The sequence below is a fragment of the Arachis ipaensis genome, chromosome B06 (assembly GCF_000816755.2).
Source record: "Arachis ipaensis cultivar K30076 chromosome B06, Araip1.1, whole genome shotgun sequence".
NCBI lineage: Eukaryota > Viridiplantae > Streptophyta > Magnoliopsida > Fabales > Fabaceae > Arachis > Arachis ipaensis.
The window spans coordinates 3,851,534-3,868,562 of NC_029790.2; the positions used below are offsets into that span (position 1 = coordinate 3,851,534).

The 17,029-nt window shown below is 33.8% G+C and overlaps 2 protein-coding genes across 3 annotated transcripts; one reads left to right on the top strand and one right to left on the bottom strand.

The window, feature by feature from the left end:
* On the bottom strand, positions 821–4,836 carry LOC107645430 (FT-interacting protein 1). Of its 2 annotated transcripts, none has more exons than XM_016349450.2 (2): positions 4,578–4,836; positions 821–3,601 (listed from the first exon to the last, which is right to left on the bottom strand). In XM_016349450.2, the coding sequence occupies exon 2, from the start codon at positions 3,472–3,474 to the stop codon at positions 1,144–1,146; it is 2,331 nt and encodes a 776-aa protein (XP_016204936.1). In that variant the 5' UTR covers positions 3,475–3,601; positions 4,578–4,836; the 3' UTR covers positions 821–1,143. The 2 variants fall into 2 exon arrangements, with proteins under 2 accessions (XP_016204936.1, XP_016204935.1); XM_016349449.1 differs by having other exon boundaries at positions 4,462–4,835.
* Positions 7,715–9,818, top strand: LOC107645431 (probable 60S ribosomal protein L14). The gene is made up of 5 exons (XM_016349452.2): positions 7,715–7,874; positions 8,013–8,114; positions 9,003–9,132; positions 9,225–9,337; positions 9,559–9,818. Exons 1-5 carry the CDS (start codon positions 7,872–7,874, stop codon positions 9,610–9,612), a joined length of 402 nt encoding a protein of 133 aa, XP_016204938.1. The 5' UTR covers positions 7,715–7,871; the 3' UTR covers positions 9,613–9,818.

Genomic DNA, 17,029 nt, shown 5'->3' on the forward strand with positions numbered 1-17,029 from the left:
TTTCTTTAGTTTGAGATGGTTTTTTCTTTAAAAGATTAGTAGATTACTATGGCGAATCCAACTAAACTTTTATAGATTGGAAAAAAAAATATAGCAAAATTAAACCAAACTAAACTTCTCTTCCCAATCCATCCAATTGTTTTGTCACTAATAATTCAGAGAAGCATTATTAGTGGGACACAACACAAGGTCCCAATCTAAGCTTTATCCATCAGTTAGTCTATACTCTCTCTAAAGAGGGTTCTACCAAATTTGCCGGCAGAGATATTTACTATTTGGTCCCCAAAATAACTAAGGCTGAACATTGTAGAACTTCGTAATTAAAAGGAAAAAAAAGGCACACACATACATTAGTGCTAAAATAATTAGAAGAAAATTTAGGAGGATAAACTATTTTAAATGACTTTTAACTTATTTAAATTCAACCGTTTAACTGTGTTATAACTTATGTATAACTTATGCATATAAAAAGTCTGGTGAATGAACGAAAACCCAATTGTTGCTTAGGCCAACAATTTTAATTTATATTAATCAATATTTTTAGTCAACTACTCAATACTCCCTGCAAGAATTATTGTTACCGGACATAATCCACAATGAGATAAGGTGTGAGCAGCAGCATAGTAAAAGGTACAATGCAGATGCAGTTTCTGTAATTTTAATGTCACACAGTCCGGAAATATTGATAACCCCACATGCATTTATGATATTGTTATAAAAATTCAAAGGATCAAATGTAAAAGAGTTTAATTTTAATGTAATGTTATTTTTAGTGATGTTGAATTAGATGCAGCAGAAAAATAGAGAAATTGTTCACCTGTTTTTCAAAAGTCGGTTCAATTTCCATTGAAGAAAATCACCTCCATCATCATTGAAAATTGAAAATAATTACTACATCATCTAACTAAACATGAAAGCTTGACTAAGCATAAGTTAATTTCACCTCAAAGCCTACTACAAAATTACACATTAATCCATCAAAGTTCAAATAAGACATCCTATGACACAATGGAACAGCAAATCCACAAAATCTACTCTTGCCTTTGAAACAAGGGCCACATAAACATCAAACCAGAAACCAAAATCTGGTTCTTAACAATGGAAGCAAAGCAAACTCCATTTGATATCCGCACTTCTCTTGACTTAGAGCATGCAGTCAGTTCTTGCCGGCAGCCTCCTGAAGAAATTCAGTGGCACCGATGGAAGCTTGTGACGGAACCTCGGATGTCTCAACACATAAATTCCGGTGAGGAGGGCCACAACTTGGAATGGAGTGACATAGAGTACAATGGCTGCAACCAGACAGAAAATCACAAAAAGCGCCGTTGCTCTGGGATCTCTCCAGCTGAGCAAAGACTGCAGCCTTTCCCCTTGAGTCGCTAGGTCGCCAACCACGGTCTGTATCCTCCCAGCAATACTTCTGAGTCGATCATATCGCATCCTCACGATGTCAGAAGGCTTGGTGGTTGGAAATGTGTCGAATTCTTCATCTAGTTCATCAGGGTGTGCCGAATCAGCATGAGAGAGCCGGGTGTCCATATGAGGAGGGTGCCTTGGCCTCCATCTATAGTACCAAACTCCAATCAAGAAGAGGTAAAGGAATATGGTGGGTAAGATAAGCTCAGGGTACATGACCAATATGATAAACAAGATATGGATCAGAACCGTCGTGATCGGGTTTTTCCAGTTGCAAATCTGATCAAACCATTTTCCAACAGCAATCAGTCCACTCAAAACCCCCATGATCCTGAAAAAGTTGGCCTTGCTCCTTCTCATACTCCACATGTGGGATCCCACATCCAGCATGTACTCCACTATCTCCTTTCTCAAGGGTGGCTCAGCACGACTCAGCCTCATTGATACAATCTGAGTTGCTTGGTGCCTCAAACTGTCGAGCTGGCTGACAGTTAACGGGTGAATGTAATGCATTTTAGGCAACAAGGGTAGTGAGTACATGTGCATCATGTTAAGCAATGAAGAGCAAGTAAACCTAACAGCCAGGTGAATTTCACCCATTTTCTTCACCCCATTTGGATGAAGAACTAGGAGAGGATAGGAATGTGTGTAGACACGATCAGTCTCAAGGGTGGAAAGCCGAATCCTCACCTTTCCGATCCTTGAATCTCTAGCCCCTCCTCCACCCTTATCACCACCATGCAAATGACAGTTATCAAAGACGCCAATTGTAATGACAGTGCAGGGATCAAAAACCTCCCAAGTATATTGCTCATTCCACCTTGGTTGAAAGCTATCGATGATGGTCCTCGTGCGAACCCACTTTTGCCCATATTTTGCTACACAATATGCATCTGTTGTCCCCCTACCATCTTTTGTTTTCATTGGCATCAAACCCTGTGCATTCAATATCCCCAATTCGAGAACTCCAATGCTCGACTTCCACAGCTGTTTTGCTGTTGGTCGGAGATCACTGCTGTAGTGAGTTGATTCATCCAAAACATGGTAACCACCTTCTAGGCAAATCCTCACATGAAGCCTGCTTGCAAACTTGATTTCCTTCTTCTTGTCCCCTTCCATAATTACAACATGTTTTTCGAGATTAACCCACCTAGTGTTCACAGGTTTGTGATCCAGTCTCCTGTCCACCGCCTGTAATGGAATTATACACCTCCCCAATACTTCCTCTTTGTTAGGGGCAACTCTGTCTTCCACACTCAAAATCAGTGGCTCCTCAAATGGTTCCGCAGCCACAAACATCAAATCCTCATTCCACATTGGATTGATTGTCCTACTCTGGGAGATTCTAGTCCTCAATGCTTGATTTCCCAGAATTGCCTTCACAAAAACATCAGGGTATCTACCCTTGTCACTTGGTTGCAAGTCTTGTGCCTCTATCAAATTAACCCTCAAATACCAAAGTTTAGGAGACAGATACACCTTTGATCTAATGTTTGCAAGAGCATCAGTCCCGCTGACCGTTGCCGCATCCGAATGCCATGCCTCGGGAAATGCTTCATCAGCTTGCGTGCCCATCCAAACTGCCAGCATTAGCTCTCCCTTCGCCTTGTTACCATTTTTGTCCTCCAGCCTATACCACTGTGGCGCCAGAGGGCTATCTGGAGGAACCCTCTTGGGGATCTCATTCAGGTCAAACCAGACACGACCAATGAAGTCATCCTTCACAACATCCTTATCTTTTACAGTAACCTCAAGCACCGAAGCCTGAATCCGGTCTTTCGAGAACGCAAAGACCTGATTCCATTCAGGATTAGTCTTCTTCTCGAAGTGTCGAGTGGTGCCTTTGTAATTTCCCAGCCTAACTTCAACATAAGGGTCACAACTGCCAGTGACATCCTTTGCAGGCAAGTCCTTCGCCTTCGAAACCCTCACATAAAGGTACTGCATTTGCTCAACAAGGTCATAGGTGCTAGTAAGTTTGTCACCGGAGACCTTACCACCTCCAAGGTGGGGCTTGGTCTCCTTCAGCAAAAAGTCCTCAGGTGGTGGTCTCTGCATCTTCTTAGTTCAAATCACCACCAAAACACCAACTTCAATAATGGAAGCTGGTTCACAACAATTTCAAAGAATATTCCAGGTTCTAGGGAACACTGTTTTTGAATTAAATACAACGGATATTAGGAGCCTGAAAAAACAAAAGGTGAAAAAACACAGCAGTCAAATAGCCGTTGCAGATTTCAAATCGGTTCCCCTGAATATTCGGGAAACATTAAAATAACCAAACAACACGAGATAAATCCGAGCTTCAACAACAGAAGAAACTAAAAATTGGTGATTAATGCATAAGCAAATTACAGATCTCTGATATTCATGAGTGAAGATGCTTAAAAAGTGAACTTAATTAAAACCAAAGAGCATTTACTCTAAGCCTCTAGATCCGATTTGTTACGCTGTAGAATTACGAAATCACATCACCGGAAAAAAATAATAAAATAAACATAATATAATAAACAAAAATCAGATTCCACATGCATAAAGAGATAACAATCTGAAGCCTAGAATGTTGGTGTGTTGTTGTTGCCAACACAATGTGGCATAAGATGAAGGATTAAAGCTTCAAAGTCTCACTTTCCCCGTTCCTATAACAACACCCTTTAACCCAAGTTCATTTTTTTTTTCCCAAGAAACAAGTATCACCCTTTTATAGTTTTGTTTTCTTCCCTTGGTTCAGTAATTTGTATGCTACACAATCCACACACAGAAAAGCTTAACCAAGAGCATCACAAGTTGATGGATTATACTGTACATGTAACCTTCCAATCTGAACAGATTTTCCAAGATTACTTTTTTAAAAATAAAAAATTAAAAAAGGTAATTTTGTACAAATGGGGTACCTTAAATCAGCAAAGGGTACTTAAAAGTAGAAAAATAATAAAGAATATGTAAGAAATTATAAGCAAAATAGAAGGAGATGAAGCAGAAGGGAGAAGGAGAGAAATAAAAAAGGGATTTTTATGGTTGTTTTTGTGCAATGAGGGAAGTTACCTTGATGAGAAGAGATTAACTTGTGAATAAGAAACGGAAGTTGGAAGCGGAGATTGAAATGGAAGGAATGTGAAGAGATCAGGGTTAGAAGAGAGAGAGAGAGAGTACACACTAACCCAAGAAAAGTAAAGAGGGCATTGAAGGAAGGAAAGAAGGAAGTGGTGAGTGGTGAGTCTCTCTATGCCTTTAATTTTTCTGAGTTTTTTTAATTGATTTTTTGTTTCCCTCTCTCTGTCTTTGGGGTGGGGGGATGGCGGAGTGGGGCTAAGGATCTGATGAATCTATGCAAAATATACGATGAGGGGTGAGTGAGAGTGAGGGAGGGTTCTCTTTATGTTTCTCTCTCTCTCTCTCTCTCTCTCTCTGCTTTTTGAGAAGAGAAGGAGAGGTGTGTGCTGGTGGACCTCTGTTGCTGTACAGGGTGGTGGAGGAGTGCCGGTGGACCCGCCTCACGCGTGTCAGAATACACTCACACGTGTGCCACCTCATTTCTTTTGGCTTAACACTTACTTTCTTATCAATTTTAGTTAGATAAACATAATTGTTAAAAAGAATCAAGTTATTCTAAAAAGTATATTATAAACTCTAACCCATATACCTAATTATTTTCTTAATTTTAAGATAAATAAAGTTTAAAATTTTTTACTTTTTATATTTTTAAAATTTTTATATATTTTAATTTTACTCATTTAAATATTAAAAATAATTAAAAAATAAATTAGAACTCTTAATCATTATTCTTAATTATAATATCTTCTAATAAGTAGTGGGGCATGTAACTTAATTTGTGTATTGCTCAAAATATTTTGCAATTCTTTTTTTTTAACAAATTTATCGTTATAATGTCATTTAGAATATATTATTAAATTAAAAGTTGGAGTGAGTAATACTAAATGTCTAATATTACATAGTACGCTAATAATTATATAATTGGTGAAATAATAACAAAAGATATAGCTCTAATGTCATTTTATGAATGAATTTATATTCTCTATAATGAAAGTTCAAGGAATATATATATATATTAAACCAATTTTTTTATAAATGATACCTTTTAATTTGTCCATTTGTCTAGGTTAGCAATTTGCCAATTTACCAATTTGGTTAAAGTGCCATATTTTTTTAGGATTTAATATTTAACGGATATTTTTTTCTCCGGGGGGAGGTTTGGAAAACATATTAATTTAACAAGTAGAGAGTCACCAAAAAAAAAAATTTAACAAGTAGAAAACAGCCAAAATCAACAATTAAGAAAAGGTAAAACGAAAAAGAGACGCCACATGAATTATTATCTTTTCCCTTTTAGTTGTTGAAATAATTCAGTTTTCTTTATAGTTATTAATTATATACAAGATTCCTTCTGATTGTTAAATTAGCATTTCCTTAAATATATACATACTTTGTAAGTTTTCAAAACATGTATTTCTTTAATAAATGAGCAACTTTGTGAATTCCGATACAAAACTTACGGCTTCATGAGTTATTTGACTTATTTCTCAAATAACCCTTTTTCCCCATTGTTACATATTGAAATTTTATTATTAAAATTTGATTATTTTGCTGAAAAAAATTAAAGTGATCTTCTTCGGCATATACTTTTAACATACTCTGCTCAACGAACTAGACAAAAAGGAAAAGGACTCTAATCAACAAACTTGAAATTGGTGTTTCCAAATAAATATGCCATAAAAAATGTTTATTTTTACTTTTTTAACCAAATAAAAGTTCTGATTCTTCAGTGCCAGCTTCAAACGAAGTTCACTTGGGTTAAAAGTACATGCTTTCAACCAACAAGCTACTTGGGAAGCTAGCTAACCAAATAAAAGTTGAAGAGTTGAAATGGGAGGGGGATGGAATTTCAGCCTTACACTATTTTGGGTACTTGTTTATTGATCCTGCTGGCAAATTTGGTAGGACTCTAAAACTAGTGATAAATAAAGCAAATGTTGGGGACCTTCTGACCCACTAATGATTCTCCTTTTGAATTATATATTATTAATTAATTATTAATGACATAAAAATTATAGGATAGGAAGTTTATTCAGTTTATTAATGCAATTTTACCGGATTGTTTATAGTTTTCATCGTTTATTGTTTTTATAGTACAAATAAAAAAGATAGACATCGTTATATCAATAAAAAATAAACTTAAGAAAAAAAAAGTGTTAGTGTTATTTACTGTACTTCTTCAATTAATCCTATCCTATCATATACTTATCCTTTTTTTTGTTTTTTGTTAGATAGATTGGACAATCTCTAATGGCAAGGATCACAACATATTCACACAACACTAAGGTAGCGTTTGTTTTGAGATACTGAGACAGAGACGGAGAGACTGAGACTCAGTATCGTGTTTGTTGGTTCAGAGACTAGTACTAAAATTTCTGTCTTTGTCTCTAAAATTTCAATATTTCAGTACCTCCAAAAAGTAGGGACACAGGGGACTAAAATTTTTAGAGATGGAGACTGAAATTTTAATAACATTTTATACCTAAAATACTCTCATTTCATTTAATTAATTCCAATTTTATCTTTTGTGCAAATTAAATTAGAGTTTCATTCTCGTTTCAATTCTTGTCTCCCATTTTGTACCAAACAGAATACTGAGATTTATTTCAATTTCTGTCTCTTAGTCTCTGTCTCTCAGTTTCAGTCTTTCAATCTCTGTCTCTCCACCAAACGCTACCTAAGATAGCATTTGTTTTGAGGTATTGGGACAGAGACTGAAAGACTGAGACACAGTATTATGTTTGTTGACTCAAAGACTGATACTAAAATTTCAGTATTTCAGTACCTCTAAAAAGTAGAGACACAGGAAACTGAAATTTTTAGAGACGGAGACTGAAACTTTAATAACATTTTATACCTAAAATACCCTCATTTAAATTAATTAATTCCAATTTTATCCTTTGTGCAAATTAAATTAGAGTTTTATTCTTGTTTCAATTTTTGTCTCTCACTTTACACCAAACAAAATACTGAAATTTATTTTAATTTCTGTCTCTTAGTCTCTATCTTTCAGTTTCAGTCTCTATCTCTCTACCAAACACTACCTACAGAATTCTTTTTCAATACTTAACGCAGGTATTCGTCAAGATTCGAATCCAGATGCAAAATATTAAGCAGCATATAGATTGTGACTTTTATTTTGTTGGTCTAGGGTAAGTCCAAACCCAACCCGAGCCCATAACCCAAAAAAAGTTATGCAGATCAACCTATTGGGCTTATAATGAAATTTGTGATTTCTTTGGGCCTAAATATCCAGAAAGCCCAAAAGCAAACAACCTACTGGGCTTCTGGCTTGCGTAATAATTGCAGCCTCAACAAAAACCCTAGCTCTTCATCATTTCTCCATTCGGTTTTGGAGCTTCAGCAGCAGCAGCAGTCACAGGAAAACTTCACCTCCGAAAATGGTACGCTCTCTAACTAACTAACTAACTAACCATATTTTCACTTCTCAAAATCTTCGAAAAGCTTTTCTGTGTTCCTGCAATTAGGATTTCTGATACTAAAAAATATTACATTTACTTTTGTTGATCTGTGTGGTGCAGCCGTTCAAGAGGTTCGTTGAGATTGGAAGGGTTGCTCAGATCAACTACGGCAAAGAGCATGGGAGGCTAGTAGTCATTGTTGATGTCATCGACCAGAATAGGGTATCCTTTTTTTGTTTTTCGTTTTTTTTTTTAATTATTTGTTTCTCTTTTTTTTTTGTCACCAGATTCGTTGGCGCCTATTTGCCATTTATGCTTGCTTATGAGAATGATTAAAAAATATATTTTTTATTTATAATTTAATCTCGGTTCTGTTTGAATATGTTCTTTGTTGGCAAGATTGTTGAATCACTGCTGTTTCTAATTTTTGGAGATGTTTGATTTACTCAGTTGTACATTTCATTATATTTATGGGTTCAAAGTTATTTGGATTAGTTCCTTAGGACATTGAGTAACAACATATTCTTTTCTAACTCTGGCCTGAAGAAATAAGGGAATTGTTCATTAGGCTGCGTTTGGAAGAGAAACTGAGAGATAGAGACAGAGACTAGATAGAGACTAAATTAAGTCGTCATATTATGTTTGGTGTAAATTATACTAAGACTGAGTTATGTTTCAGTATCATATTTGAGAAAAAATGTAATTAAAGTTTCAGTTTCTGTTCTTAAAATTTCATCTCTTGTGTCTCCACTTTCTAGAGGTAGACTGAAACTGTGTCTTGAGATTGAAATTTCAGTTCTAGTCTCTGGTCACCAAACAAATAGTCTCAGTCTCAGTCTCCTAGGAAACAAACACAACCTTAGTGGTGGTTACTTCTATTTAATCTTTTGAAGCTTTATGTTATCAGTGCTAACATTTTCATACTTATGCATTTGCATTTATGCATATTTAGCATCCGTTAAGATAATTTTGAAAATCTGAGTTTTTATTTCAGATATTTTAACAAATATCCTATTTCTTGGGAAAAAGTCAGATGTGCATAGTTTTAGATTTTGATGATTTGATTTTAGAGCATTGGAGAATAATTTTTATCTACCTGTTGGTTTTTAGGCTCTTGTTGACGCCCCTGATATGGTCCGATCCCAAGTGAATTTCAAGAGGCTCTCGCTCACTGATCTTAAGGTTGATATTAAGAGGGTCCCCAGGAAGAAGGAACTCATTAAGGCCATGGAGGAAGCTGGTTAGTACTATTCTTCATGAAGGAATTGTTAGTATATTAATATTAACAAAGCATTACACGTTTGTTTATCAAATCTTGTTATTATTGTTCAGATGTCAAGAACAAGTGGGAGAAGAGCTCTTGGGGGAGGAAACTCATTGTCCAGAAGAGAAGGGCATCCCTCAATGACTTCGACAGGTTCAAGATTATGTTGGCTAAGATCAAGGTTAGTCTCAGATTCAATTTACGTCATATCCTCTTTCTTGTTTCCAATTTTTGTAGCATCACCATATATTGTTGAATTGTGCAATATTATAAGCAATCACTGAAAGGTTACTCTAGTTTATTAACATATTTTGGATGGTCATGCATTTTCTTGTGCCAGCACTGAGCAGTCGTAATCTAATACACCTTTTTATTTTTTTATTTTTTCAATTATTTGTGCAGAGGGCAGCAACTGTTAGGCAAGAGCTTGCTAAGCTTAAGAAGAGTGCATCTTAAGCATTTCTTACTTGAAATTTTCAAATTTTGTTATGAATTTCGATCAGATAGTACACCTTGGTTGTTATGAGATTATGTATGTTATTGACAGATTTTCTAAGAAGTTCTATTGCGATATTTTTGTTAGTGGATTGATATCAGAACTTCCTCTCATTGTTAGAAAGTCGTTAGTTGCAATCGCATTACAAAAAAACCATTTGCCTGCATGTTTGTGCAATTGATAACTTGACTAGCTTTGATATCATGGTAGTCATGGATGTCATATGCATTAGGAGGTGCTGTGTAATTAAATCTATTTTCAAATCACATATTGAACTGATAGGAGTTAGTGGATTGTTTGGTCCATGTAGTCAATCTTCCCTAATGTGATAAGGTTTGGTTGTTGTGTGTGTCGAGTTGTATTGGATATAAAAGTAAAATAAGTAAATAGCAGGTAGATTAAATTTTATTTTGCTGAAATTGATAAGGTCATATCTACTAGAAAAGAATGAACTACGATGAAGCCCAGCTTTAAATACTGGTTCTCCTCATTTTTAGTAGTTGAGCCAAGAAATCTAATAAGTGATTAGAAACGCTAAAGATTAAGGTAACATTGCAATTGGCATAGTAGAATTGGGGGTGCAGCTAAAGTAGGCAAATTGAGAAGTTCTTGGTTCTATTTGGTGGCTGTTGTGAGTGTCTCTTCTGGCCGAATACTCACTTGTTCAAAACTTGCAGTGTTGTTGCTCACTCCTTGGTTACCAGTTTGAAGCATACATTTTTTTGTTAGGGACAATTTCGATACTTCAATCTTTAGTAATAATGAAATTGCAATTCATACATTTTTTGTCTGATTTAGTTTGAATATTAATGAGAATTGAAATTTTCTCGAGAAATAAAAATTACGTTTTTATTGTATTCCAAACTAAAGAAAAAAAATTATTTTCTTGTGAGAATTCTATTGTCAGTGGTCTTTGGGTTTAGTGTTTGTGCATTATTGGTGGGCTTTGTTGGATTGGTTTAAGCACAATGCCTTGTGGACTAAAACCCCGATATGCCCCGAGATTAACTTGTTATGTCGGCTTCTAATTCTCTAACTTTTAATTGAAACCCACTACCTTTTTTTTTATAATAAAACTTGTATATGTTATGTCCAAAAAAAATTCGTATATGTTGATAGTTTCATCAATAAAATAAAAGGAAGAAAAACCAAGTTGGGTTAGTCTAATAGTTAGCTCATTAGTTCGTTTAAGCAAGTATCGGAGTTGGAATTCCGCTTTGTGCATGTATCAACATATTGGCTAGTAAACCTTTACCATGGCAAACAAAATAATATGGACCGGACAATTTGATTAATGTGAAGAAAATTGCTATGGCAAGTAAATGCCATGGAACTTCTACATCCTGAAAATCAAACTAGTTTAAATCAGGAAAGTGAACCAGGACTTAAAAATGACCTTGAGACACAACAATACCAACTTAAGCCCCTAACAAACCTGATAAATAATACAAGGCAAGCATCTAGGGATAATCAATTTTTGTTCGCATTTGTTAGTGCTTTGTATAGCTGTTATAATCATATTTTGGAGTTAGTTATTCTTGATTGCTATGCATCAATCAGACTTAGAAATATATATTTTATATCATACAAAATATAAAATCAACTATATAGTTTAGTAGCTAAGGATAACATGTAAACAACTTTCATAATCTGAATGTATCAAGCTTAATTCTTCACTAGTTACTATAATTATTTTGAAATTATTTCTAAAAACTTACGTGGACCCAGTTTAACTAATTGAATCAAACTTATTCATTCGTATTTAACTTTAATTTGGTCGAATTTAATAACTACGATAATATATAAGATATGAAAAATAATAAAGAATTAAAAAAAACTGACCACATTAGTATAATATGTACAGATATAATAAGTAGATATATATATAATTTCTCTCATTTTTGTACTGTTAATTCTCCATAAAAAATAAAAAACTTATGTAGTAGTTTTAGTTATGGAAAAATATAGGTAAATAATGAAAATATTAAACAATATAAACAATAAATATGTCGAATGTTCAATTCAATAAAGATGTAGATGATTATGTTCATTATTTTTAATTGGATGGTTATTTCTTTTGATTTGATTTACTCATGCACAGTTCATAATAGCCGGCGAATATTCAATTCACTAGGTGTGCAGATGGTTATTCTAATGTTAAGATTTAGAAGGTAATTTAAGGTGGAATATTTTTTTACTTTATTAGATCAATTTTAAAATTTATTGTTCATATTATTTATAAAAATTATTGTCTACCTAACAAAATCCGTTAATTATATCTCTCTCTATATTATTAACTTGTTACGTAATTAAAACGAAAATTTATACATAGTATGGACTATATGAATAAGAAATGTGAAGCAATCTGAGTCTTCCAATAGTAGTCAATGGATATTTAAATTCTACTACTCTATGATCTGATCTGCAATGTTTCCAAATGGATGATGAATGAATGGCCAGTCAAATTAGGGTTTGTCATAACTGCAACTCCTCAGTAAGATTGGCATGTTGCTCAGGTTTCCAACACTTGCTTTTTTTTTTCTTCTCTCTTTATGGCAGAATGCAGATAGTAAATTACTAAATTTGATCATTTTTTAATTAATGTTTTTATCTCTATCTGTAATAAAATAATAAAAAATAATAAGTTGGAGAATCAGGAATGATGAGTATGATATCCTGGACCTGGAGACAAGAGAGCTAGAAAGAAAGATGTCAGTGTGTGTGACAGGTTCAGAACTCAGAATCAAGCAACCTCTGGATGCATGGTCAAGCTACTAATTATTAATATACTAAGGTAGTATTAAGGACACTATTTTTAATAAAATATATTTCGAATAAAATTTTATTAGTTCACATTTAGAATAACAATGTATGAATAGTTTCTTTTCAAAATTAGGATAACCATTTGAGCATAAAAAAAATTTTACTCACTACTTTTATTTAAAATGAGAATCTATCGTTAGAAGGTCAATTTTTAATTTTAGAAGTTTTAATCTCTTCTGTTTCTATTTTTTAAAAATATTAAAGAAATTGAAATTTTAATTCCAATCTTTAATTATTAAATATAAAGCGTCAGGTTTAAAGGTAAATTTTCATAAGTCAAAGGCCCAGTGTTCTAAGAGGGTGTCGAAGAGGAGAAAAGGGATTCTCTCAAGGGTCTCTAACATCCGGTTCTGCAATGATTTGGGTAAATACCTAAGAATTAACATCGGTCATGCCAGAGCTTCTAGGAAGACGGCTCAGGAGATTATTGAAAAAATTTCGAGGAAGCTCTCCAGTTGGAAAGGACGCCTACTGAATAAGGCAGGGAGGCTTTGTCTTGTTAAATCGGTTATGGCCTCTATCCCAATTTATGAAATGCAAATTTCTCTTCTCCCGAAGTATGCATGTAATAAAATTGATTCCTTGATGAGACAATTCTTGTGGAAAGGCCAAGCGACTGGAAAAGGGCTGCCTTTGGTCAGGTGGGAGGTCGCCATAACTCCTAAAAAGGCAGGAAGATTGGGTATTAGGAATACTTCCTGTGCTAACATGGCGCTTCTGGGAAAGTTGGTATGGGATTGTCTAAATAATAATGAGAAGTTATGGGTGCAGGTTCTGAAGCATAAATATCTCAGGAATCAATCTGGTATGAACGGAAACAGTAGAAATTCTTCATCGGCTACCTGGAAGAACATTGTTAGTGCCTATGAGCATCTCAAGGAAGGGCTTCATTGGAATATTGGAGATGTCCACAAATCAGTTTGGTATGATGAGTGGACTCCTTTTGGTAAGCTTTGCAATCTTGTTCCTTATGTACATATTTCTGAATCAGATTTCATGGTGGCTGACTTGTGGAAAGGGGTGTCTTGGGAGGTTGATAGTCTTACCACGTCTATTCCGCATGAGATTAAGCAGTTTATTTGTGGTCTGAGATATCCTAGTTTGACTGAGTTGGAGCCACAGTGGGAGTGGTGGCCTGCAGCAACAAAAAAGTATAGTGCAAGGGAGGGTTACAGATGGTTATTAAAGAAAACATTAAATTGGAATGCCAACAGTAATTGGAACTGGTTGTGGAACACAAACATTCCAGAGAAGTTCAAATTTACTATGTGGCTTAGCTTACATGATGCTCTACCAACTGAGACCTTTCGATTCAAGCGGCATTTAGCTTCTTCAGATATGTGTAAGAGATGTAACAAGGCACAGGAGACTATGGAGCATTGCCTTAGAGACTGTGAACGATCAAAGGCAATCTGGTATATGTTGGATCCTAGTATCCTGGATTCGACGGCTGGTACTGCTCTTGAAGAGTGGTTTCGGAAAGCCTTGGCTAACAATGAGGCGTCCTTTGGTGCAGGGCTTTGGTGGGTATGGAGACATAGGTGCAATGACATATTCATCAACACTGACAACCCTTTGACAGACCATAAGGTTGTTGCCTTGGCCAGAATTACCGCCAAGGACTTACAGGTTTACAGAAATCGAAGCAATGCCTTTAGGTCTCTCCGAAATTGCCTGTGTTGGGAACCACCGGTAGGCAATAGTTTTAAAGTTAATTGTGATGCAAGCTTGCATATGGATTCAAATTTAACGGGATTTGGGTGTATTATTAGAGATTCTAAGGGAGATTAGATCTCGGGCTGCTCTGGAAGCATTCTCCCTTGGCCTATAATCAGATGTGAATTATTTGCTGCTTGGAGGGGGCTGGTTTTAGCTTGGGATTGCGGTTTGAGGGATATTATATGTGGAACGGATTGCCTTGACATTCTGCCCATCATGCATGAGCTTACAAGTGGGTATTCATCTGAAGTAACAGATTTGGTTCACAAGATTCAGGAGCTTTTATCTCGTCCTTGGCTTGTTCACGTTGAATGGGTGTCCCAAGAAGCAAATAGAGCTGCGGATTGGATGGCTAAATATGGTGCCAAGAGTAACTCTAATCATGTTATTTGGTCTGAGCCTGGTGTTGATCTCCAACGAATCATCCGCTCGGATTTAGGATAGTTTTTGCTTTGTTTCTTTCCTTGTTTAGACACCAAAAAAAAAAATATAATAGATAGTCGAAAAAATATAGGATACCAATAGATTATTTGCTAATTTATTGTCAACAATAATTAATTATTATATTTTAAACACATGTATAAAGAGACACATCCAAAAAATACATCTATAAAGATATTTTTATTAGATACATCTACAAAAATACTTCCATTAAATACAGTTATAAATAAGAGTCGGTAGAAATTCGCAGAAATATTGTTGGTAAGGGATTGTTTCTAGTCTTTCAAAACAAACCTCACCTTAATGAATACCACTTCTTCTGTAGATGGCGAGAATCTTTCTGAAAAGGGTTAAGTGTGGCCAAAAACAGTGATTTGATGTGGTGGACAAAAGAAGCCGAAGGCTTTGGAAAATGCTACCGCCAAACCAGCTGATCACATTCACATTTACTATATTTGGAAACTGAAAAATGTATGGGTGCCCCAAGGGCCCATTTCAATTGCATAATTATTTAGTACTACACTTTCTTTATTCTTAAAATTGCAAAAATTTTAATGCCCATATTTGCCTCCCTTCCCTCAAATTAATTAAGGATCTATCTCTTTTATTTAATGAATCATGTTAAAGTAAAAAGGCCACACCAAATTTGGAAGAGAAAAAAAAAAACATTATTATTATTGATTAGCGGGAATGTACTAACATACTCATCATCCAAATTATATTTCCATAACCCTAAACGCCCATGCATTTTAATTTCCATGTTTAGCTTGCTTTTGAGAAACTTAGTAGATTAATCAATGAGTTTAATTTCTACTTCATTTCCATCCCTTGGAAGCAAAGTCAAGGAATAAGAGGCGTTTAAAAAGTTTCAAAGACTATTTTTAATAGACTTTTAATTTATAAAAAGTTATATTAATATTATTTGATATAATTTTTTTAAATATGTTTTTAACTTTTCAAAAAGTTATTTAAGAGTTTTTAAAAAAATTAAAAGATTTGAGTTCTTTCCTTCTCAAAAATTATTTTATCATTTTTATTTATTAAAATAATTTTTAAATATATATTTTTATTATAAAAATTTAAATACAAAATAATTTATTTAAAAATTATTTTTAATATAAATTTATTAAGTAGACAATAGTTTTTGTGAATAATGTGAACAATAAATTCTAGAATTGACCCAATAAAATAAAAAAATATTCTACTCCTAAATTACTTCATAAATCCTAATATTAAAATAACTATCCGTACACTCAATGAATTGAACATCCATTCATTGTTAATTTTGTATGAATAAATCGAATTAAAAGAAATAACTATCTAATTAAAAATAAACATAATCATCTACATACCTATTGAATTAAACATCTAATATATCAATTGTTCACATTGTTTAATATTCTCATTTTCTATCTATATTTTTTCTAATTAGTCTAATAACTTTTAAATTTTTTTTCGGTGAGTAGTTTGTCAGAGAATGTATCTTTTTAATTTTTTTTTAAATTGTTTAGCAAGTATAATTTTTTATTTTATACTCTTTAAAAAAAACAATATATATATATATATATTAAATAATAAAAAATAACACTTTATTAAACAATTAAAAAAAGAGAAAGTCTAGGGACCAGCACTTTTGTTGAAATTTGGCCAGCACTTAACCATCAAAAGGAAAATAATTAATCCTACACCATTAGATATCATCTCATACCATTAAAAATATTGATGATGGCTAATTGATGGTTAAATATCACAAATTCTACTGGCCCCTAGCACTCCTCTTAAAAAAAATTAGAAAAAATCCATTCCGATCTTTGCCATACCTTGTTTATGTTAGCATAGATTTTTTAGAATGGTGAAATATTGAGATTGATTTTACTAATCTATCATTCTTAATATATACCAATATGCCTCATCAGTCTATACATAGGTTTTAGATTTTGCATCTGTCAATCAACAAGCTAAGTTTAATTTAGAGTTTAGCCATTAATTCTTGCTGTCATCATGGACGTATCGCTAATTGGAAATTTAGCACTAAATTATATGAAGATCGTTGACCTTTATTTTGAAACGAACATCACCTCCTTCTGGTGGCATAGAACATTATCCATGTAGCCTCATGCCACTTTGGTTAGTTGACATTCTTAACTAATCAAATTATTGCAATTAATTAATTGAATCTTGTAGGTAAGGATACTCTTTAAGAAACAAAAACAATAAACAAAATCTAAAACATCATTAATTTTATAATATTGGATGAAGGGAGAATCTTGCCCTTGTTAGTCTGTTCAAGGAAGGGATTCTTTCAATCTGAGTTTTTTTTTTTTAATTTTTCTTTTTTAATTTTTTGGTTTTTTATTCAGAGAACTTATTATTATTATTAATAAAATAAATAAA